Genomic DNA, 23,735 nt, shown 5'->3' with positions numbered 1-23,735 from the left:
CCACGCTTGCTGGGCACAGGGATACCTCGTATTTCAGGTACTCTGTTCTAGTCTTGGAATAGGAATACAGACCAGCACGGCAGAAGATCTTCACGTAGTCTGTACTCCCCATAAGCTGGCAGTAAGTCAGTTCAAGCAATCACTGGCCTGCTCTTTCCACATTTACTCAGAGTCCTAAAGAGCAACTTTGCAGAACCCCTTCAGCCTCCCCACCTGTGCCACTTTACAGATGCGGGAAGATCCCCTATGTATGGGCTCGCTCAGGGGGTTGTTTAAATTTACTGTTAGGTCTTTTGCACCGCCAAAGTGGCATGTAAATAAGCAGCATGATCATGGGACCAAACCTAACTGCAGGCTTATAAAAATCTCTATGGAGCAAGACAGATACAGAATGAATTGGTGCCTTCATCTATTCATTGAGTTTATCTAGGGAATGCTGGCATACCCAAATGTTGGATGCCAGGAGGAGATAATCTACTCACTTCAAACCTAGGGTTCCCACTACAAGGAAAATTTATACCAACAGTTTCTGAAATGCTTCCAAACACACCCTAGCTCTCTTCCTTGCTTGTGATGATTTAACTCAAAACTACAGTTTCTTCTCAATAGTGATAGTATTTTACTTTTTTTCTCTGCAATGGCATTTATCATTTATCACTACAAAGGGATTTCAGTAACATTTACTTAGGACCTTTACTGCTCTACAAACAGTAATTTCGGAATGAAAGCTAGTGTGTGAAGACAGGTGACCTCATCTTGCACTTCCAGCCCTAAGAATGATTCATTTTAGCTGTATGATGGGAGTGCATCCAGGATCCTCAGGACTTCTGTGGAGGACCCCAGGAGCTCAATGTTTCCAGAAAATTCATGTATATAAACACCCAAGGAACAAATATTGGTACAAAACTAGGACTCAATCTGCCTTAAGAGGGGGTATCTGGCTGATACATACATGCTTTTTTTAAAAACAAACAAAATGCAATTCAGCATCCTATCTCATTACCATCCTAATACCCTTACGGATCCAGTGACCATCACTTGAAGGCATTGCAAGTACCTTCAGAGAAGATGCCAAACCAGCTTCTTCCTTCTCCATCCATTTCTGCTTTCTCAGAGCCCTCTTGCAGATCCTTGGGTTCTGCTCCACGTTTGAGTACAGTTCACGCAGGCATTGCTGAGTGTAGGACAAAGGCTGCTCCTCAAAGTCCTCTAAGGAAATCAGCTTGCAAAATGATATACTGAGGGGATAATCGTTGTCAAACTCATCCAAGATCTCCATAATGTACCTGATCAAAGATGACAGGGTGGGCTGCACGCTTTCCTCTGGCAAGTGGAGGCAAGAGAGCTATTTTCTGGTGATGAACCAGGACCTTCCTCCTGCCCTGGCAGCAAACAGAGGCATAAGCAGCCCCTGCCACAGGAGCTCACCAACACCTTCCTGAAAGCCTCTGCCAGTAAAACTGCCTCTGCAGCATGAGAGCACCAAGTCTGGGTGGAAGCTCTGGCCCAGGACCTTGTCAGGACAGGAAAAGCGGGGTAGATGTTGTCCCTCAGAGGGGCTCCCTGCCCTCCCCTGAGCGCCAAGCCAACATCTCCACCTTCCCCACAGCTCCCGACCAGGGGGAGCCCTCCCCGGGGCAAGCACATACGGGTCTCTCCGAACAGCGAGCGGCCACACAACCGGCTCAAGCCCCTCAGGCCGGCACGCCCCGGGGGATACACACCCGCAGGGGGGGGCAGCTGCGCTGTAGCCAACGGAAGGGTGAAGGCGGGCGGAGAAAAGGGAGGGCGCGAAGAAGGGCGCGTCCCCCTCCCGCCGCCGTGCCTGAGGGGAGGGGGCGGGCCCCGCGCGCTGCAGGCGGGGCGGGGCTGCCCCGCGAGGGGCACCTGCGCGCGGCCTCGCGCCGTCCCGTCCCGCCCCCGCCGCTTCCGAGGGCCAATCACAGAGCGGGCGGAGGGGCGGGGCTGGCCAATCACAGAGCGGGCGGAGGGGCGGGGCCTCCCATCCCATCCCATCCCCCCCGCGGCGCCCGCCCGGCATTCCCCTCAGCGCGGCGCGGGCAGGCAGGGTGCGTGCATGGCGTTTATTAGTGACAGGCCGCCGCGGGGCCGGGGCCGCCCTGAGGGGCAGGAGGAGGAGGAGGAGGAGGGGGACTAGCTGCAGTATTTCTTGGTGTCCAGCTTGCTGTGCTGGGGGTTGTAGGGCGCCTTGGCGAAGCACATGGCAGCGGTGCGGTCGCAGTTGCAGATGAACATCGCGCACTCGTTGTTCTTGCCTGGAGGAGAGAGCAGGAGCGGTCAGACCTTGCAGCTCCTTCACCGGCCATGACAGGGACTCAGGCAGGCGTTTCTGCTGCCAGGGTGCAGCCATTCTACTGCTGCCATCATTTTGAGGGTGCATGTGCTTCTCCCTGTTAACCCCCAGTCCCAAAGCTGTGTGCTCCAGCCCAGTAATCTCCTTGCTTCCTTCCGTGCCGTTCTATTTGCCATCCTACCTGCTATTTATCTCCGTTCCAGAGCACTATAAAAGCTCCACCATTAGACATGTCCAGCAGAAGCTGCATAACACTGCCCAGTTTAGCATGCTGATTAAATCCTGCCATTACAGGGACTCCCAGAAAGTACCACAGGGACTTAATTCCCTGAAGAGGGGATGGGCTTCCCGATGTACCACCATACCATCTATCTTCATAAACTTTAAGTTCTGTGCTATATGGAGAATATTCACTCCGGTGCCCTGGTGATGTGCCCCGTTTCTAAAAACCAGCCCCCCTGGCAGGGATTTGCACTACACCTGCCTGCCGCCAAAGCACAGAGTGTAACGCAGCCCCTTTCTTCAGAAGAGAGGCTGGAGTAATATTTGAAGTGGATTGACATGAAAGTGGACATACTGTTACAAGTAACCTGCCCGTCGGAGCAGCTGAAGCTGTACCACTTTGTGTAGGGGTTGTCCAAGAGGAATCTGCATGATTTTAGTTTCTCTGCCTGCGAGTAGCATTCATCATGTGCTTGACAGCACCTGGGACACAAAGAAGAAAAAGTCAGAAAACACCAGAAATGCAAACTCAGCTGATGTGTAAGACACATGAATACGCTAGTACTGCTTTCACAAGGCACTGAACAAAAAAGATACCCAGTGATAAGAGGGCTGTCACGAATGACCCCAAAGGGACTTGGTTCTGCCAGCTAATGGTCCAAGAGGTGTCTGGTACACATCTGCTTACTAGAGCATCTTCACAGTTGTCTATTGGGCACAGGGAAAGCAAAAGCCAGCATTTACCCTACACACTGCGTCAGTGCCCGGTAGCTGAAGAGCTAACAGCTGACACAATTCACTGCATCTTGGCTATCAGACTTGTGTGATCTCTAAACTGCCCAAGCCACTTCTCAGCATTTTGCAGCTCAGCCCTGCCCGTGTTGATGGTTGTGCGCTGGGCAGTGTGCGCAGAGCTGCGTTTGGGCTGCTGGCACAACGCTGCTGAAAAAAAAAATGCTGTAATGAGTGCAGTGAAGCGGCCACCGAAGAGAAAACAGAGTTGTTGGGATTACATTTTATCTTAGTAACAAGGCATCAAGGTGTGATACTACACATCCTTTCTTCCTTGAATTGTTTTTTGAGAGAAAGCTTCATGGACAGCAGACGGAGTTTTGTGAACATTTATAGACAGGGCCAGCTGAGACTAAGCTTGCGTGCAGAACCATGAAAGCATAAGCAAGGAAAGAGGTTTGTAAAAGCAGAGTCTTATAAACCTGTCAAGCTCATCCACAGGAGTCCCACTGCCTCCCAAGCCACAGTAGCAGCCGTAGTCAGAAAACTCCAGCGTAGGATGGCTGCCGGGGATGGTGCATTTGATCATGCTCCGGAGCTCCCACACAGCCCGGGGTGAGAGAGCAGCGCTGGCTGCACCCACTGAGAAGAGACACAAAGGTTAGTGTTAGGCAAGGTGTTACCATCCGGGGGGGGAACGAGTGCCTCCTACACACCAGACAGCAGGAAAAGCAGGGCCAGGGTCTTCATTCTCAGAGGATTTGACAAACTGGTGCTAAAGAAAAGGTGGCTCTTTATACAACAAGCTCACCTTGACATGGGTATGAGATAAACAAGCCAGTATTTATGTTACTAAATGCAGACTTCTTCCATCAGAGGATGTGGGCAGCAGGTTGTGACGTGACCAGCTGAAGGCCAGTGGAGTTAAATATACGAAAGCCAGAAAAGCAAATATTTGGTCTCTAGATTCTTGCTATTAAATTCTTTTAATGCTACTATTAGAAGCCAGTCTGAAAGATCTGGACATTTTTAAGGGCTCTCTACTAAAACGTGGTAGCAATGTGGTAGTTACACCGGGACTTGCTGGCATATAATAACCACCCTACTAATACTGGCATCCTCTCTTTATGGTATCCCACTTACCACTAATCCTGTATCTCCTCATGGGTTCTCCTGGCCTAATTCAGAGAATAAGGTACAAGTTATCCACTCACCCAAAATGACCATTTGACAGGAGCTCAACTGAAAAAAATCCAAGCTGTTTTTACTTTGAAACCATAGAGGAGGAGGTACCACTAGGCAAGAAACAGGAGCCAAGCAACCTGGAAAGCCTCTGTATCTGTCCCAAGCAAGGAATAGTGTCTGTTTTCACATGACCTTGAGGGAGTTACACTGGAAATTAACTGGGCTTAGAAGTTTCAACATACACAGCAGACTTCAGCAGCTTAGAGACAGCAGTTTCTCTTTCTCCAGCACCAATGCAGAACCCAGTCAGGCCCTCTGGTTCTCTATGCCAAGGCATGAAGCAAGTTGGGAACCTTGAAAGAAGATCAAAAAATGGGTAAGAAAAAGCTTCCTGGAGGCAGCCAGGGGTACATGCAAAATACTGCACTCATATTTAGCTGCCCTAGACTGCTCATTTGGTAGTCAGAGTCTGCATTTATTTGTAAAGCACCAAACAAGCCTTGAATCTTTAAGAGCAGAAGAAGAGGCAAAACCCACCTTTCCGCAACAGCCTAATATACCAGGGTGCTTGTTCAGGAAACTGAGGGTTCACCACCCTTCAGTAAGTTCAAATGCATGTTTCTGTAAGAGGTGATGAGGACATCTTCCCCCTCATAGGGTGCCCATAGTATCCACAGAATGTTGACATATCCATAGGACAGCTAGTTAAAGCTAGACATGCTGTTGAACAACCAGAGCCATTCCCACTTCTTTGACCTCTCACAAGCTCGCTGATTCTCTGGGATTCCCCACTCACAGGTTGCCTAAAGCCAAACAGATGCCAAGTTACAGGTTCAAGATTCTCGTGTCCTAATAGAAGATTGAATGAACACTAAAGGCTGATGTAAAGGACAGTTCATACCACAGTTTGGAAAAAAAAGAATTTAATCTTTTGCCCACAGATCAATCTGCTGACTTTCCCTTCAATATCCATTCAAGTGTTCTTTTCTCCTTTGCTACTTTTGCCACCTTTACTCTTCTTTAAATTAGTATTTCTCCGTTCTCCTACCTATGAACCTTAAGACTCTGTGATTCCTTCTTCCTCACATCTCAAGGTCTGATTTATTATTGATGTTGCCAAGAAAACTTCCAATAAACTGGCCTTTAAAATTCACAAATCAAAAATACTGTCATATTTTGGATTTCATACCTTTTAATTCAACAAGAGGATCACCAAGTGTGAGAAAGTGAGCATGTGAGCATTACAGAAGCGCCTCATGAGAAAAAACCCAGCAGGGTAAAGATTTTTCCACCAATGCTATTTTTGGTTTCCTTGAACCCGTGCTGCATACAAAGCCGCTGGTCCTCAGTATGCTTGTGAGTACATCCCAACTTACAACTGGTTCCTAAACTTACAGACTTGAGCCTTAAATTATTAAGGCTTCTGTATAATTAGACCTGCTGCACAGGATTCCCTACTGTTTCACACTGTTAGAATTCACCTTTCTCTTGTAGTCTTGTCTGTTAAGGACTTACCTTCCCATCTCCACATTTTACTTTCTTAGATCTAACCTCCTTCGTCCACCATAGCCATTGAAACCAGAGCATCTGAGCCAAACTTCTAAGCACCACACTATCTTCTCCTTTTCTGAACCTACAAATATCTATACAAAACCTCTGTAACGCAGAGAAAAGACATGATCTCTATTAAAACCAGATCTGCCTCACATGATAAACTGGGCCACTGCCAAAGTCTGGGAGCAGAATACAGAGTCAGAGCCCTGCCTGGGGCTTTTATCCTAATGGCAGGATGCGACTCCTGCCAAGTCCAAGTTCACCTGAAATCTCCTCCATTTGAAAATCTCCCACCCCCAAATAATGACAGAGAAGGACAGTTTTCAAATAATTTATTAGGAATTTAAAACTGAAATCTGGAAAAAGGGTTACAGGTGTGGAGAGAACAAACATTGGAGTGTAATAACTTACTGGCTTAAAAACACAGCTTTATTTCTTTTAAAAAAAATGCCCACCCTGAAACCGGAGCCCCAGCCTCCAGGCAGTGGCAGCACTGGCCAGAGAGTGAATCACAGCCCAGCAGCAGCACAGCTGGCCTTGGATGTCTGGAGGGGGCACGGAAGCAGTTCAGCGCATATACCAAGAGGGAGGAAAGCGCTGTCCGCAGACCCAAATTTGAAGTATATAGAATAAAAATAAACCCAATAAAATGCAGCTCTTCTTTAATTAGGAAATATTTAAAAAAACAGACATACAGACTCTTGTCTCAGTAACAAAAATTATTGCTTTGTGTTTTCAGTACTGATCTGTTAAGTACCCTCTTACCTAAACAGAACTCTCCAAACGCATCGCCCAGGTCAGGACAAGCTCCGGCAGATGGGGGAGGGATGGAAGAGAAAAAGGGCCCCATGGGCCCTGTGGCCCTCCCAGTCCTTTTCTGAACGCCCCTCTCCCTTACAGGGGCTCAGTTTGGGGGAAGAGAGGGAATGATTTTTAAAACTTAAGATGAAGCTGTTATTTCCCTGGGAAAAGAGTTTGGCTGCATCTTAATAAAAGGCTTAATCACCCCCCTTAACAAGGTCTTTGGTTCACTGAAATCCAGACCCAAACCTGCCCCCGGTACTCCTGCTGGAGGCTTCCCCTGGCAGAGCGCTTGTTAGCAGGGGCCTGGACCATGCCAGGGGAAGCCCCGGCAGGTTCTGGAGAAGGGACCAGATCACGCCCACACAGGACAACGGACAAATTCCCACAGTCTTCAGAACACAGAGTAAAGCAAACGGGAAGCTGCAATTCTATAATTCATATAATCCCTGAGAAGCCCTTAACCCGCCCCCAAATCACCACCCTAATGCTTTTCTCCCCCGTTAATGACTCCCCAACCCAACGCCCTGCCCTTCAGAGAACAACCACCCAAATCTCCCCCTGGCCCTGGCCAACACCCCTTCCGATACCCTCGCCTCCGGAGGAGGATCCCCTTTCCCCGGAAATCTTGACGCAAGCAATAGTGTTTGGAGAGTGAATTCCTTTCAAAGTAACCAAGACAAGCAATGGCGGTAAAGCCCTTTACCTAAAGCCAAACCAGAGGCTGGCACTACGGAGCCCAGGGATGGAGTCTGTACATCGAGCAACTGGAAGCAGCTTTAACCCGCTCAGCAAAACAGCCGATAGCCGGTACGTTTCACCCCCGATCCCCCCCCCCCGCCCCCCCTTTCCATCTCATCAGAGGTCTTAAAATCTTACAGTAAAAGGTGTACAAAAAAAGAACGGAGTCCTGTCAGGATTCTGCTGGAGAGTATTGCTCACGCTGCTGCACCAAGTCCAGGACCTGGAGCTGCTCCTTGGAGCCAGGCTGCAGGCGGCAGCCAGGTTCAGCTCGCGATATTTACATATTATACAGGAGGAAAAAGAAAACCCCACGTAAAACTAAACCTAGGAAAAAAAAAATTCTTTCAGCTGTAAGGATAGTGTTTTTCACTTAGCAAAATATACATTTGTTTTGTTCCATAGCGATGTCCAACGTTTTCGGATCCTTGGAGTTTCACACTTTTCAAAGCCTCACATTTACAAAACAGAAACAATTAAAAACAGTTTCTTTAAAAAAAATAGAAATACATCAGTTCCTCTCAGCCTTTGCTCTCTCTGTGTCTCTTTCTTCCCTTCAGAACTGCATTCTTGTTACATACCGTGCTTTAAAAACACTGACGACAACAACAACAGAGTTGAAAATATTCAAAACAGTTTCAAAGCCAAATAAAAATACTCCTCAATAAAAACTACCTAACACAATCACAAAGCCAATTCATAAAATATGTCTACTAGCTCGGGAAAGAGCAAACAACAAAAAGAAGGGGTAGCCCCAAAAAAAGATAAAAAAATAAAATAAAAAAATAAAACTAACAGCTAACAAAATAAATAAAAGAAGAATCGGTGGGCTGGGGGCAGGGAGGGGGGAAGCGTAAACCGTCGGTGGTTAGTAAGAAAGCGAGATGATCTCCTCGGGTTCAGTCCAGTGTGGTCTGGTCAAAGGGAGAGATCAGGGCAGGGTGGCAGGAGCCTGGCAGCCAGCCGGCAGTGTGCAGTTTGATTCAAGAAAAAGGTAACCTTGGCTCATCCCCCGAGGCTCACCAGATCCTCCAGCCGCTGTCCTCGGTTAGGTCACTGGGGAATCTGCGGGACACAGCAGGGGAGGGAAGGGACAGGATCTAGAACAACCAACAGCTTTTCTCTTGGGGTTTTCTTCCAGTGTGATCTGACAGAAAGACTCGATACCCAAACCTGCCCCAACACAGACTCGCGCTGCATCTCGCTGGCACAGCGACGGGGCACAGCAGAGATGCTTACATCTTTAATGGCAATGAGCAGGCCTGGGCAACAAGGCCCCACACGCCGTGCAGCCGGCCTGCCCGGACCTGTGGCACTCCTGGCCCCCGGGAGCCCTGTGGCGTAGCAGGGTCCAGCCATTCCTCCAGCACTGGGCTCAGCCCTGACAGGCTGCCAGGGGCTCCTGTCCGGACAGTGTTCCCTGCAGACTTTTGCCTTCCTTTCTGAAAAATTGGGGGGGGGGTTTAATTTTATTTTTAAGCCAGCTAACTTCAGCCACATTTGCAAAGCAGAGACCATCCATCAGTTCCCTCTCAGGCCCATCCGAGGATCAGAAACAGAACTGATCAGAGTCAGATTTTCCTTCTGCTCTTTTCCCAGGCAGGAGAGGAAAAACCTCACTCCCCAGAGACAGCAGTCCCAGCAGCAGTGGGACTACTGCTAAATGGAGGAGGCTTCCCCAGCCATGCGGGTGAGCCAAGGCTGTCTCTCAGCTCCTCTCATTACCCATCTCTGTTCAAAGCTCTCTTACCTCCTGCCTCCTTGGTCCCCAGCTTCAGTGATACCCATTGGTAAAAGCTGTTGCAATCAAGGGACCCTGTGAAGAAAGAGTTAAAACCCCACTCTTAAACAAAAGAAAAGTGAAGGAGAATTACTACCACAACAAATTCAGTCATGGCCCAGATGCCAGGAAAGCCGGTTTCAGTTGGAGGTGCCACGTCTAAAGAGCACATCACCCTGCAGGTCACTGCATCAGGGCCAAGACGGGCTCTTGGAATGTCTGGGCCAGATCGGGGAAAGGTCTGGAGATCAGGATCTTGAGTGGTGGTCAGGGAGAGCCAGCGGAGGCCAGGGATGCGGGCTGCATGTGAACTGCTGCATTCCGCCCCGGCCGTCTGTGGTCTGGGGCTCAGCGGTGGCATGGCAAATGCTGCGGCAGCTGGCGTTTAACCAGAAAGCAGGCTGTGGGCTGAGAAGGGGGCCACCCACCGCTGCTCACCTCCATCACCACGTGGAGATACAGCCCTTTCCCCTCTCCATCTTCCTCCCCCTGCGCAGAGCCCAGCAGGGAACACTCACCCCTAGGCTGTGGCCGAAGCCGGTGCTCGGGGCTGGACTGGCAGCGCTGATGTAACTGCTGACCCCTGAGTCCTGGTTGGCGGCTCCATAAAGCTCTGCCATCGGCCCAGGGCTGGTGGTGCCCAGAAATCCACCGGTGCGACTGGGAGTGGAACCTACAGGAGGCAGCAAAACTACGTAGTGAAGATCCCAAAAATGCAACCCCATCCCACCCCCCTCCCGCAGCCCATCGCAAACCTCCCTGACAGGGCACCGCGCTGGGGGGGAAAGTGGCAGTTACCTGTCCCTCGCACCACGGCCGCCGCAGCTGCTGCTGCCGCCATTGGTCCATACGCAGTGAGGGGGATTGCTGGAAAAGAAGGGACAGGCATCTCAGGGGCACTGCGGCCACACGGGAAACTCCTCAACAGGAGCCTTCAACTCCTGCTGCAAAATACCAGGCCCACACAGACGTACTGGCTTAGTGCATCACACAGGACATCAAAGGATGACAATAGGGAAGTGCACGGCCCTGCATTTATCAGTATCCTTTTGCACAGCAAATGGCCGGGGGCACTCACTAGCCATGCTCTGCTAAGCCCACAGCCTGGAGCAGCTGAGGGCACGGCGTGCAAGAGCTGAACCAGAAGTAAGCAATTTCAGATATCCTGTCACTACTTAGCTTGCAAGATGTGGTTAATCTGAAGCTACAGATCCAGATTTTGGCTGTAAATGTGGAGAAACGCAGCAGCTCAGGGACAGCAGCTGATAGCTCAGCATCCTGAGGCTCAGCCCCTCCTCTTTGTCCCTTGGTAGTATTCTTGAATAACGGTTTAATAGTGTTTTCTCCCTGTTTCTCTACTCTGCTCAAGACACACCATCCTCCCCACTCTGAGTTTTGCTCCCAAACTGCTCAAACCCTTGCTGTTCATTGTAGAAGAGCAGGAAACATATACCTAGGGAGCAGGAACTAGAAATGACTTAATTAAAACAGTAAGTCTTAATTTATATGTAGCAGTTCTAATTCCCAACTCTACTGCCACAGGCATCCAGCCCTCGGGGCAGGAGGCATCTAGCCAGTATGTTTCTCTTTGCCCTTAAAATGACTAGGTCAGCATTTCATGCTTGAATGTGAAATTCGCTGTGATTCTGTTTAGAGCACCATAAAAAGAGGTCAGAACAAATCAATCGCGTCAAGGCTGAAACCCAGGCTAGCTTATAAGGGAATATTTAGTAGCAGGCACCAGGCTGTTTCAAGCAAACGTCATATGAGGCTTATATCTGGGTTAGCCGCTCATTACAGGCCCTGGGCCAACAGGAGCGTGTTGCTGCTTCGCATCTCCCCCAGAGATGCTGTTCCGGGGAGGAAAGGCTGCTGGCAGCCACCCTCCTGCCCCACCATCGCTTCAAGTCCCTAACACACAGCTGAATAAACGCAGTTTTACTGAGAAAGATCAGGTCTTCTCAAAAAGACTTCAGTTCTTTTTCCAGGAAAAACCCTTCTTGCCTTTGCAGTCTATCTACTGAGACACCAGGTTTGCGCTGTTGATGACAAAGCACCTGCATGTTCGCTCCCCGCGTGCTGGAGCAATCATCCCTGCTTGTGCCATCCCCTCATCTCAGCTCCACTTGCCAAGCCCATAAAGCGCAGCCCATTTACGCGCACGCATCCACTTGAAGGCACAAGGGCCCTCGAGCACTGCACAGCTCGCCAGGCCTTTGTAGGAGCAAAGGGGGCCCTGCCCTTCGTGGGACCAACTCCAGCCTATACATGGGAATCGCAGCTCTTGGCCTAGCCAAGAGGCTGCACAGTGACTCTTTAACAGTAGGTAAGCGTAACGGGAAGGGAAGAATGCCACGATCCCCAGCTGGTACTTCAACGAGACACTCAGGACTGTAAGCTAACATGGCACCCAGCCAGGACAGCAGCATTAGTAACTCTTGTTGTACAGAGCCCTGGTGCACCCCAGCCGCCGGTGACAGCCAGGCCCCGGGCGATTCACCTCTGCCAGGAAGAGGCACAGTGAAGCCAGGGGTGGACCTTGGAGGGAAAAGCACTTTGCCAAGTCACCAACATTCCTCTACAAATTTTAGGGGTTTTGCTGAAAAACACATATGTAAATAAACAACTGGACCCCCATCTCCTTTGTTTGGCAACCAAAAGGCTCAGAGGTGGGGGTCAGGTGCTTATGCAGTTGCATGCGTGGTGTCAAGGGAAGGGTTTTATTAAGAGGGACCTAGGATTTGGTCTCCCCTACCCTCCTCAGGGCAATTTGTTCATTGGTGGCTGCCAACCTCAGCATCCTCAGGAACAGAGACTCCCTGAGGATTGATACAGTTCTGTGCCACAGAAACTCCCTTTCAAGCCTGTTGGTACTGATAATTCCAGGAGAGCTTCTCAGGAAGCTTTTCCACACCCCCACTGCAGAGAGAGTCAAACCCTGAAACAGGTGGAGGCAAGGAAGTGCTGGAGAGGAGGAACACCACGGAAATGAGATGGTACATGAGGAGCAGGGTGCTACACAAAGCTGCTTTTCTATGACAAAAACCATGGACAGGACAGAGCTGGGGAAAACATGGCCATGGAAGGGAGAGTAGACAGAAGGAGCATCACCTAGAGAGAACACACCACACGCAACCCAGGGACTGAGGATCCAGAGGATATTTGCACTGTGAGGACACTGAACCAAGACTAGTCTCTGGAGAACTGTCCTCTGCCCCCATTTCATTCCACAGTTCCCTACGAGCACTGCAGGACTTTGTAGAGTCCCACCACACTCACTTCTGCCTGGGAAGTCTCTGTGGGAGTAGCTGGGGAGCTGCAACACCCAGAGCAGGGAGAGCATTCCCTGTGGCCCCTCCTGCACAGCGAAATGGGATTAGAGTAACCAGGAGTGCCCCCACACCCTCTCCCTCCTCCCAGCACTCCAAATCTCATCCTTGCAGCAGCTCAGGTTAAGGTCATTTGTAGACCTTTGAGAAGTCACCCTGCTCTCTGCAGTTTTCCATATCTGGTTTATACCCAGCCTGGGACGAGTTGCTAAAAACAAGGCAAGCAGCAGGAAACGCCATCTAAGGATTATATGCCTTCATCTGGTATGACCTGCATTGCCCCTCCATCTTTCCAGCCCCAGCTCTGGATGGAGCTCGTACAGATGGAAGAGGAAATAAGGAACATTTCCAGTCTAACTGCGCCAGGCTGTGGAGCAGCAACACCACTGAAACAGCCCAAAGCCCCCTTCTCCCCTTCCAGCTTGTGAGTGTAGGAAATGAGCGGGACTGACCTGTGAGCTCAGGGAGGACGGGGGCACTCGGGAGAGGGGTCCGCTCTACACGGAACTCTAAAAACGAAATGCAAGACAGCTTAGGAACTCGTCAAACACCCCGAGGGAGACCCCGCAGAGAGACGGCAGCCGGGGTCTGCTGGGGGAGCAGCCTGCAGCCAGACTGCAACCAGACCAGTGTCTTCTTTAAACTAATTTATAAGAGGTGCTGAAAGGTGCTGGACTCCTGCCCTGGAGACTGAGAGGATCCATTTATCCTTAGAATAAATCTGGCCAAGGCAGGGCAAGTGCAAGCTTCACTGTGCAGCCTCAGGTCTGCCCTGGAGCACGGTTCTGCAACCCGTCCAATCTGACCTCTGAGCTGCCGTGCCAGTGGGTGCTCAGGACGTGCCACGCTCATCTAGGATGGGTTTACAACGAGGCACTCGAAGCCTCTATGACTGAGACCCATAAACTGGATTCACAGAGAGCTTCCAGACAGCTAGGAGGCAACAGCAACTTTCAGCCACAGTCAGCCTGGGTTCACCTCAGGCGAAGAGGAAACTTCCCATTCCCAGCCCCTAACATCAAGACTTCATATATAAACCATCACACGGAGGGACGGAGTAAGGAAGGGATGCTTGGAGTTGCCACTTCTCTAGAAAATAGCATGACAGTCTGTTCCCTGAGTGTGCTCTGCCTCGTTCCCCTGCCTCGCAGAGAATGGGAGGGAGAGGAGGCCCCAGGAAGCTCTGAGCAGCTGCAGCACAGCAGGTTCCAGCCATTGATCGCAGAATCCATGTTCTGAGCACATGGCAGGGTTGGGAGCTTGAAACCACCCAGTTTGTGGGGGATCTGCAGCCCAGTGCCTCAGCAGATGCTTTCTGAGGCTGTGAGTGGTCCAGGCACTTTCAGAACACAACTGTAGCATTGCAGGCACCTGCGTTTGGGTGCCTAGGAGTTCCCTGGCTCATGGAAACCCATGTTTTAAAATTCTGTGCTACTTTCAGAGCGGTGGCAACTCTGGTAAAGAGAGACAGACACAGACAAAGGCAGCGAGACAGGCAGAGCTGCAGGGGCCCTTCTGTGTCACAGCAGCAGCCCTACAGAGGAGGCTAACATAAAGGGCGTCAGAGCAGCCTTGGGCTTTTCCTGCCACTGGAGTGTGAGGATAATCCTAATGAAGGACAGGCTGTTCCCACCTATTCCAGGGCTTCTCCCCTCCCCCTTCCACATCCGTCTCCAATTTACAGAAAGACCAAACAGGGGAAAGGGGCAGAGCCTGGGTCACAGATCATGCCAGGGACTCCCGTCACCTCCAGGCAGGCAAAAAAACCAAGCAGGGAGCACCACTCACCAGGGAACTGGTAAGTGTAGCCAGGTGCAATGCCAGTGTAACTTCGACTCGCGTAGGTGGCAGCTTGGAAGCCTGGATAACCTGCAGGAAGAGAAAAGGGCTCTGTTACTGCAAGCTCGCAGGGTCCACGTCCTCAGTGCCTGGCTGCTCACGAGCAGTGTGAGCATTAGCGTTGGAAAGCATGAATAGGGCTAATAGCATAAACCCCAGGAAATCGCTGGGCAGAGTGCACCACACATGTGAGTCTGCAGAAGGGTTTTAGCAGGCCCATTTTCATTTTTCCCTCACTCCAAACACATTAAGGACATGGAGGTTTCCTTCTCAGAAACTCATAGCTCTGCAGACTAAGGCTTTCTGATGCATCAGCTGGATTTACAAAAAGGAGGGGATCAGGGAGGTGGGGGCATTTGAACGACTGAATAGCTCTGAGTCACTTTTGCACTAGAAGTGCTGGCGAATGCAGGCAGAGCGCAGCTCTTCTTCCTGGCGCCGGGTGGGAGGACAATTCCTGCCGTTCCCCGGGAAGCTGACCACCTATACAGAACAAGCCTGTGAGAACGCAGGGCATTGACTCAGAGATGAATATTTGATTTGAGATCTCCCAAGACATGAGTACGTGGATTTCCCAGTGACTCAGCTTGAGCCTTGCTGCTTTAAAATTCAGATGGCTTAGAAAAGGCAAAACCCAAACCCACAAGCTGGAGATTTATTTTCCTTCAATAAGTCAAGTGAAAACATTGGGGAAAAAATGCCCTTTTTGGCGTTTTGTTCAGTGACTAACTGCTACTCGGCAGGCTTAGCAAGGAGAGCCAGGCTGAGTCCACCCTGCCCAGCAACACCAGCGATGATCCTGAGCAAACAATGTGCTCTTGGGTCAGCTCGAGCCTGGCTAGAATGAACATGGGGAGGGAGAGAAGCCAGGAACAGCACCCGCGCTGGAAGGATCATGCTCGACTCACAGATCCAGGCATGAGGGTTTGCAGACCTGGAAGTGGAGGCTACAAAGGACTTTTTTTTTTTTTAAATCTTTTATCTGAACACGTTTCCCTTCAAATCACTGATAGACATGAAACGCAGCCTGCTTGTCACCAATTACTCCTTACAAGACAGTCCCACAGTAAGTGTATAGTTTTCCTTGCAATACCAAACACTTGCTGTCCCTGAGAGGGAGGGAACAAAGTGAGACAAAGCTTAATTAGAACTTCAAGGGCATTTTTATAGTCTTTAAATGGTAGTGAGGACATTTATATGGACCACTGTTACAAGTGGAAGCACAGGGGCTCTTTAATCAACTAGTTCATCAGAAAGCCTGTAGAAGCGTGGGAGGAAGGTACCTGGGCACAGATTACTCCAGCTCGGTTCAGCTATGTAGTTACAGCCTATTCCACGAGAGGCATTCAAGAATTACAGCCTATATGCTATGGCACTGTGGGGCCGTTAATGGAGTTGCAGAGGGCCAGAGCTGCCCAGCACATGGCTGTGCCCGGCCAGCTCCGGCTGTCGCAGGGCAGCAGTGACAAGTTTGCAGTTTTTCCAGGTGCCACCAGAGGGCAAATTGTGATCACAAACAGGTCCCGGCGCCACCCCAGCGTCCCCGGCCTTGCACCAGGGGAGAACTGCCCTTGGCCGCCCTGCCCGCTCTCAGAATAAAACCTCTAAGCTGCTGCCTGGCACGACTGGGAGCCGGGGAGGAGAAATGTCCTTGGGCTTACCCAGCATGCCGATCCCAAGCATGAAGGCATCCATCCCGTAAGGCATGACTCGGGACCGCCCTCGTGCCGAGCCCGTTGGGGACATCACCTCCTTCGGCTGAGCTTTTTTACACTCCACCTGCCACGAGAAAGTAAGGATCAGGCTCAGCGGCCACAGGCACGGGGCGCTGCCACCGAGCAGAGGCAGCGGCTGGGCCGCAGGCCAGGCAGGGCTGCCCGCCGTGACGGCACTCCCCAGCCCTGGCCACCGCCAGTAGCACCCCGTCCTTCCCTAGCAGCCCTGCCTCTGGTCTGCATGCTGCCAGCCTTCCCTCTCGCTCTGCGGCCACCACAGGCAACAGGGAGCTCAAACACTGCTTTCTCCTCCTGGTGCTGCCCTTGATGCCCTGCCTGGCCCTGCACCAGGGCCTCAAAGCCTTATTTTCCTCATTTCTGAATAAAGGTAAAACCTGCCCCCTCTCCCAGGCCACCAAGAGGTTTCATGTAACTTCAAAACCTCCAAGTACTGCACAATTCCTCATTACAGTTAGCTCTTCTCCTTGAAAACTCTGTATTGTGCTGGTTCACCTCCACACTGCAAGTTCCTTTCCCAGGCTGCTATGATTTGGGGAAAAGACTCAATCCAATAAAAGAATCCAATTCCCACTGCAGAGAAAGTGCATCAGGACCCAAGTGCCTCACACCCTGCCCCTGTGCCCTTGCCCGGCTCCATCCCATACCTCTGTCCCTTCTCCCCGGGGTTCTCTCCCAGACACTCACCATTTTGTTGTTGATCTCATGGAAGTGGATTTCACACACTTTTTCCACAATGTCTTCACTTTCAAATGTGACAAACCCAAACCCTGAAGAAAAGGCAAAACTCCTTGATCAGGTCAGAGCTCTGTGCAGTTTGCACCTGCTACCCACATCCTTTTATTGGCAGAAGAGAAGGATGGTACAATCAACCCTTTCTAAAACGGCTGTCACTCATCTTCCCTCTCCAGCAAATCCTGCTTTTATGCACAAGGACAGGATCATCCTCTTACAGATTCCCCTTTCCTCCTCTTTCTGTGCTTCCTACCTTCTCTGAACCCACCTGCACTCAAAACCAAGTATTTTTTTCTTACACTTTGCTATTTGCAAGGCAAACCACATGGCTGATAATGCTGGGGAGGATCCCGACAGACGCTCACACAAAGAGAGTCGGTAGAGAAATGAACAGCTGCTTGCCAGGACATCGCCGTCCTGGCTAAACACTCCCCACCAGCAATAACACCCTGCAGGTTTCCTCTTCAGTCACCGGTCACAAAGCCTTGTGTAAGCAGGCAAATATCAGCAGTGCAGTTGTACAGAACAAGACAGATACACACAAGCAAAGCGATTTGCAAAGTTTCACCAAAGTAAGGTTAGTATCTGGGGTAAGACAGGACAGCGTGTTCTTGGCCCCTGGCCCACACTCACACCTCCCCTTTGCTGACAGTTTTGGCAAAGACCAGCTCGGGTGGGCAGACTAAACTCCTCTCAGCTGACTGCAGCCGCTTCCGGAAAACTGAGGCAGGTGGGAGGGTGTCTTTAAGCTTGCCTTACAAGCAAGCTGGGATTAAGCAGAGCTTTCCACTTTCCAGAACTGTCCAATTCCATGGTGCTTTAAAATAACTTTTAAAAACAGACAGGGATCCACTGCCCAGAACCCCACTTTTTCTCCATACTACCAGAAAACTCCATAAACTCCTCCATCTGTCTGTGCCCAGGTAGTTACCCACCATTCACCTCAACACCCACAAGCAGCCGGGCTTGGGAGTTCAAGAACAAAACCCTGATGCCAAAACCAGTCCTGAGCCCCATCAGACCCCCACCAGGCCTGATGTGCCCTGGGCAGAGCCCCTCGCTGCCAACACGGCGGCTGGCAGCTCTCCCTGCTCCCTCCAAAACACCTGACAACTCTTTAATTGGACTAGTGACTGGGAGGCACCCATGGAGAAACAGGGGTTAACACTTCTTCCCTTTTAAGATGAAGCTGGAACAACATCCGAAGCCAGGCAATCAGAGTAGATTTAATGGCTTCAGAAAAAAAGCAAAAACCTGAAGGGCACACAGTGTAACAAGAGCAGAAGGGAGCGTTCCCTTGCTGATCCGGGGGCAGAGGTGCTTGGAAGTGCTTCAAACAGACATGAGAGTGGCCCAGCACAGGGCTGTTACTGGCCCCGATTTGGACGACACCGAAGCTAAGTTTGCAGTTTAAGTTGTTGCCAGTAAATCTCCGAGCTGGTGCAACACTAGTGTCCAGCCCTGCCACGCCACCAGGTAGTCAGGCTGAAGACTCGCCCAGAAAGCGGGAGGCAGGGACGCCCATGGGTGGGCTGGGTCCAGATAGCACAAATATTACAGCCTTGTTCCCATCCTGTAACCAGACTCCGCCAGCAAGACTCGGGCAAGAAAAGGTGACCTGGGAGCACAAGCGGGCTCCGGGCCGAGGAAGGGGCGAGAAGCAGGCACTCTTCAGGCTCTCGTGTCAGCTTTCCCGGAGCTCAGATTACTCGGGACAAGGTAAGACACACACTGCGGGCTGGAGCCACGGAGGTAAGCGGGCAGGGGAGGGGGCCGTCTCCTCTCACATATCTGCAACTCGGCGAGTTTACAGCACAGGAAACACACTGGACAAAAGCTCTCTGTGCTGCAAGGGACGCTGGTAAAGGATGCAGATGCAAAAGGATTGGGCGACTGGAGGCAAGATAAAGAGCAGCTGCGACCCGCATCCCCTGCTGCTGGGATACTAACCCCTCCCTAGGCAAGGCAGGAGGCAAACCCTCTGCAGTTCCCTCTCCTACAGCCAGAAAACCACTCTCACCTCGGTGTCGGTTGGTTGTCTTGTCGAACATCAGCATCGCATCGTCCACCTGCAAAGAGAAGGGCTCTGATCAGATTATTGCTGTTGCCAGGAGCATCCTCTGACACATTTACGCAGAGCTTCCCAGGCCTCCCCAAACCTGAGGAGATCTATCTCCAAGAAGGAAAAAGGATGTGCGCAAACACACACACACACACACACATCAACTACCACACCAGGCACTTTCCCCAAGCCACAACCAGCACGGTCTCCCCACCAGCCCGGGGCAGGTGCTGCTGAGCTGAGCCCCCTCGGCCCGGCCCCTGGCAGCAAGCGACCCCAATTGTTTGCCTGCGGCTCCAGCCGGGGGGCAAGGAGCAGGGAAGGCATTGTTCCCAAATCCCGGCCTCAAAGGAGAGGAGAATTAACCGGGGGGAGAGAAGCAAAGCTGGAGAGGGGAGAGGAATAAGGGGCCTCCCAGCGACAGGGGAAGCGGAGGCCTCAGACAACAGAGCCTGCCTGGGAAAGCTGGGAAGCGCCCCCACCCCCACCCCAGAGGAGCCTTTCCTCTAAGTGAGGTTTCCCACTGCTGGAGGCTGTAATTAGAGCAAATTTACTGCAAGGCCTGAGCAGGGCTGCCTTCCCGGGGGGAGGGGCGGCCGGATCCCATCCCCCAGCCGGCCTGGGGCTGCTCTCCTCCGAGCACATCACCGCCTGGTGCCACTTTTCCCCCCACCTTCCCGCTGGGTGTTGCCTTGCAGAGACGCATCTGCACCGCTCCGCAGGTCAGGCCGAGCAGGGTTAAAAAATACACTTCAATCCCCTCCGTGTAAGCTCCAGTGTAAACCTGTCCCACTGACCCATCCCTCCTCTCTAATACCACCGCTTTAATCCGATTATGAAACTGGACGTGCAAGTGCTCAGGGGAGGAGGCAGCAGTCTCCGGCCAGCAGCTGCCCTGGCCCTCCTCCTCCTCCTCCATGTGAGACAGCCGCTCCCCGAGCAGCGAGCCCCGTGTGCCCCCAACTCCGCAGAAGGATTACTCCCTTGCCTTGTCCCCGGGAAGCATCTGCATTGCTGCCTTCTCCAGAACAGCCCACCGGTGAGGGCAGAGCGCTGCCCGTACCCTGGCACAGGCAGGCACTGGCTTTGCTTGTGGAGAGCCCACAGGCCCAGTCAGGGAAAGGAGAAGCCTCCTAGCCTCAGCCCCCCAGGGGATACCCGGATCCACCTCAGTGCCACGAGGATGGAAGGAGCCCTTGCTAACATTTCCAGTGCCATCATGAGCAGACAGAGATCATCTCTGATGCCCTTGGGCTCGTCCAACACATCCACCCTGCAAGAGCCAGCTGACAACAGACAACTTGGCTCCTGCTCATCTTGCACTCTTCCTGTCACGGCTCAGCCTCCCTCAGCCAAGTCAACAAACACCTGAGAAACGTGCCGGGCATCCAGCCGGAGCCACAGGGGATGTACAACCTCACACAGACCTGAAGCAACCCAGCAGCTTCCCAAGACACAGCCAGGGAGCTGGGGGCTGACGGCAGCTCACCACGCTCCCATTCCCCATCACCCCTCACTCCTGCCCCTGCGCCATTGCCCTTCACGGTGCCAGCACAACTGTGACGTGCTGGGGGGAAACCTGCATGGCTTAAAAATATTTCAAGAGGTTTTACTGCATGTTTTTGTTCATTTTTTAAGCTAGATCCATTTTGCCATCCAGTTCACAGAAAGACTGGGCACATAGCTGTCCTCCTCCCCAGTAAACTGTGGGAGAAAGCTGTGTCAACATCACTCTGTGGCAGAGCCACTCCCGAAGACTTCAACTTGGGTAGCTAGAACCCACAAACCCATCATGGTAAGAGATGGGCACAAGAAAGAAAAACCCAGCAGGGACAAGCACAACCCAGCTGCTGATTTACTCTGTCCGACCAGCCCCAGCAACCACCTCTTCTTCACAGAGCCTGGAAAGTGGGAGCAGCTGCAAGTGGCAGAGCCCAGCACGCATCCACACACAAAACCATCTCACAGCAATGGCTGGGCACTCCCGCAGTGCCAAACACTCTTGAGCTGGGAGATGTGCAATCGCTTCATCCCAAACCACAGTCCGTACGCTGAGAAAAGAGCTACAGCCTTTCTCCATCGGAGCTTTTTTCTAAGTTTCTGCTGGTGCTTGGAGATCAGGTGTCTACCCAGCACCCCAAAATGTACTCATCTTACAAAAAAATATTTTCAATAACACACATATGCTATTTGAAACCCATTTCCTGCCATGAACTAAATCTTAGATAGAGATCTAAGTGTATATACACATAATACGTGAAATAGTCTCACCCCACTCAACTCTAGGGCCTCAACTCCGAATATGGCTACAACTGATGGTTTTTATTGCCAACAAAACCTATACATGAGCATCTTCTCATCTCCTTCCAAGGTGACGGGTGAGCTGAGCTGGGAGGTCTCAGCACACAGCCAGTGCCATGAGGTAAAGCAGGGCCCTGCAACCGGGGGGATGCAAAGGCAGTGCTGGAGCCTACAAAGGCCAGTGGCCAGGCTGCAGGCTGGAGCGCACTGCAGAGCCGGGAGAAAGGCCTCACCTGTGTCCACAGGGAGCGGCCATTTCCAGCACCCTGCCCGTGGGGTCAGGCCTCACTCCGGCTGCCCCCCAGATCCCCCCTAGCTCTTGCCATCACCCCTGCAGCCAGATGAGGGGATGGGAACCAGCTGCCTCAGGTCGCGGGGGTGAGGCGCAGCACTACCCACAGCCCCGGGCAGACCCTGGCACGACGCGCTGGCCACCGAGGGGATGGAGGTACCATGGCCGGCTCCCACCAAAGGCCAGACCCCGGCAGCCCCAGGGCCCAGCGTGAGGGCAAGCCGGGCCCGCACCGACTCCGCAGCCACAACCAGGCACGAGCGGCAGCCCCCAGCGGGCAGCTATTGTGGCGGCGAACCGACACTCCCCACCCCTCCCCGCCGCCGCGCTGGGGCCTTCCCGGCCGGGCCGCGCCGGGCCCCAACAAAGGCGGCCGCCGGCGGGGCCGTCGCCACGGCAACGCGGCCGCCAATAGCAGCTGCCGCCCGGATTAGCGCCGCGCACAAAGCCGCCCCGCCGCGCCCGCCCCGCCAGCGGCGGCGCCCTCGCACGGACGCGGGGCACGGCCCGACCCCGCCACCGCGCGCACGGGCTGCGCCCCGCCAGGGGAAGGGTCTGGGGCGACACCCCGCCCGCACCGGCCGCCTCCCCTCCCGGCGCCGCTGCTGGCGGGACAGGCGGGCCGCCATCTTGCCTCACCCCCCCTCCCCGAGGGAGGCAGCGGCCTGCGCTGGGGCGGGCTGTGAGGGCCTGAGGGGACGCGGAGCCAGGGGTGCGGTGAGGCAAAGGACGGGGGCACAGGGATGGCGGGAACAGGGGCACGGAGGGGGTCTAGGCCCTCCAGCAGGGCAGGAATGGAGTTGCCATCCCCAGCCAGTCCCCATGGTTGGCAGAGACAAAACAGGTCAACTACCCAATAACTGGATGTAGAAGTGTGTGGAAAATAGCACTTAAGAGCTACAGAAACCCCTAAATTCATTTTTTAATAGGGTGTGGAAATAATCTATGGTCATAACTGTAGTTTAACAAAGGCTTTTTTGCTGGGTGAAGTGTCTTTCTCCTCATTCTCTCTCCCCCCCTTAAATAAATATTTGTTTCAATTCTTTAAACATAGTCAAAGAAGCAGATCACTTTACTAGAAAACTGTTTAGCTTAGTGGTCAAGGCTCTTTCCCAGGGAACTTTTTAACTTGCTGGTCCAAGCTGCAGTTACCCAACATTTGAGGTTAGAAGTTCAAGGTTTATTAATTCTGAGGAATGATGTCTCTCCTCATGTTTAGCCATGAGGGTCAAAAACATCAAGGAAAAAAGAGGGGGGTCCCATGAGCAATGACTCTTGCTCTCTAGGTGTATCCATCCCAAGGAACCCTACCACAGGAGACTACTTCTCTGGCATGTACTTGGCAGTTCAGGGGTAAGTACCACACCCCTGAGCCTTACACCCAAGCTGTCTAACACCATCTCCTCTCAGTTCTGTTTCCAGGGGCCCTCTCTAGCTTTTGAAAACCAAATGGGAATGGAAGAAAGGTAAAGGCTTTGGCTCAGTGGAGGCAACACATTCAGAAAGTGAAAAAAGGTTTGTCCCTGGGGAGGAAGCTGTTCTAATCCTCCATGGATTTGCCACTGCCGAGACCTCCTGCAGGAAGGCAGCAAGCAGCACCATCCTGAGAGGAAATGACAGGCCCGTCTCAAACCAGCACCTGGTTTTGATGAGAGCAGTGTGGCGATGACAGGGAGGGAAAGTGACAGTCACAGGTTTCAGAAAGAGACTCTCCACCAAAGCAGCCCTCAACCTGGCCAAAATATTCAGGTGCAGTTATAAGGCATTTCGTACCAAAATGGAACGCAGTACAATCCACCTGGCCTTGGCCAAAAGACCTGCTTTTTTTCAATGGCTTAGTCTCACTCTAATATCTTTTAATCTTCCTGGGACAGTCATAGGTGTCTGCAAAAGAAGCCAATGGCAGCCTCACACAGATTAATAAATAAATAAATAAATAAAATTTCCAACACAAGTTTGATGAGAAATGTTGGATGCACTTCCACATGGGCAGATCTTGAAGACAGTTGTAAATATTCAAGCAAAGGTTTTGCAGAAACAGGCATCTTCCACCTAAACAGCAACTAAAGATGGTTCGGCTGGTCCTACAACCATGGCAACATAGTTGTAGAAAAA

The 23,735-nt window shown here is 52.0% G+C and overlaps 2 protein-coding genes across 6 annotated transcripts in view; both read right to left on the bottom strand.

Moving 5' to 3' along the window:
• Positions 1-2,115: 2,115 nt before the first annotated feature.
• On the bottom strand, positions 2,116-4,018 carry PLA2G1B (phospholipase A2 group IB). The gene is made up of 4 exons (XM_074844337.1): positions 3,985-4,018; positions 3,751-3,910; positions 2,892-3,019; positions 2,116-2,276 (listed from the first exon to the last, which is right to left on the bottom strand). The coding sequence occupies exons 1-4, from the start codon at positions 4,016-4,018 to the stop codon at positions 2,155-2,157; spliced, it is 444 nt and encodes a 147-aa protein (XP_074700438.1). The 3' UTR covers positions 2,116-2,154.
• Positions 4,019-6,322: 2,304 nt separating this feature from the next.
• Positions 6,323-23,735, bottom strand: part of MSI1 (musashi RNA binding protein 1) — a 31,004-nt gene continuing 13,591 nt past the window's right edge. For 4 of the 5 annotated variants that reach the window (XM_074844482.1, XM_074844484.1, XM_074844485.1 and 1 more), the window contains 9 exons: positions 18,986-19,034; positions 16,918-17,000; positions 16,159-16,276; positions 14,447-14,527; positions 13,111-13,167; positions 10,128-10,196; positions 9,848-10,002; positions 9,300-9,365; positions 6,323-8,614 (listed from right to left, as the gene is read on the bottom strand). In XM_074844482.1, the coding sequence (XP_074700583.1) occupies positions 9,324-9,365; positions 9,848-10,002; positions 10,128-10,196; positions 13,111-13,167; positions 14,447-14,527; positions 16,159-16,276; positions 16,918-17,000; positions 18,986-19,034 (654 nt within the window). In that variant the 3' untranslated portion in view covers positions 6,323-8,614; positions 9,300-9,323. The remainder of the gene's footprint in view (positions 8,615-9,299; positions 9,366-9,847; positions 10,003-10,127; positions 10,197-13,110; positions 13,168-14,446; positions 14,528-16,158; positions 16,277-16,917; positions 17,001-18,985; positions 19,035-23,735) is intronic. The other variant, XM_074844483.1, reaches the window with a different exon arrangement.

Source organism: Strix aluco, chromosome 18, assembly GCF_031877795.1.
Source record: "Strix aluco isolate bStrAlu1 chromosome 18, bStrAlu1.hap1, whole genome shotgun sequence".
In the NCBI taxonomy this organism is placed as follows: Eukaryota; Metazoa; Chordata; class Aves; order Strigiformes; family Strigidae; genus Strix; species Strix aluco.
Note: the sequence above shows the minus strand (reverse complement) of the source record. Positions and strands in the feature narration are given on the sequence as shown.

Excerpts from the sequence above, each read along its gene's own strand:
- PLA2G1B (XM_074844337.1), bottom strand. The coding sequence starts at position 4,018 with ATGAAGACCCTGGCCCTGCTTTTCCTGCTGTCTG. Across the intron at positions 3,020-3,750 it reads CCTGTGGATGAGCTTGACAG|GTGCTGTCAAGCACATGATG; the intron begins GTTTATAAGACT and ends TTTGTGTCCCAG. Across the intron at positions 2,277-2,891 it reads CGGGCAGGTTACTTGTAACA|GCAAGAACAACGAGTGCGCG; the intron begins GTATGTCCACTT and ends TCTCTCCTCCAG.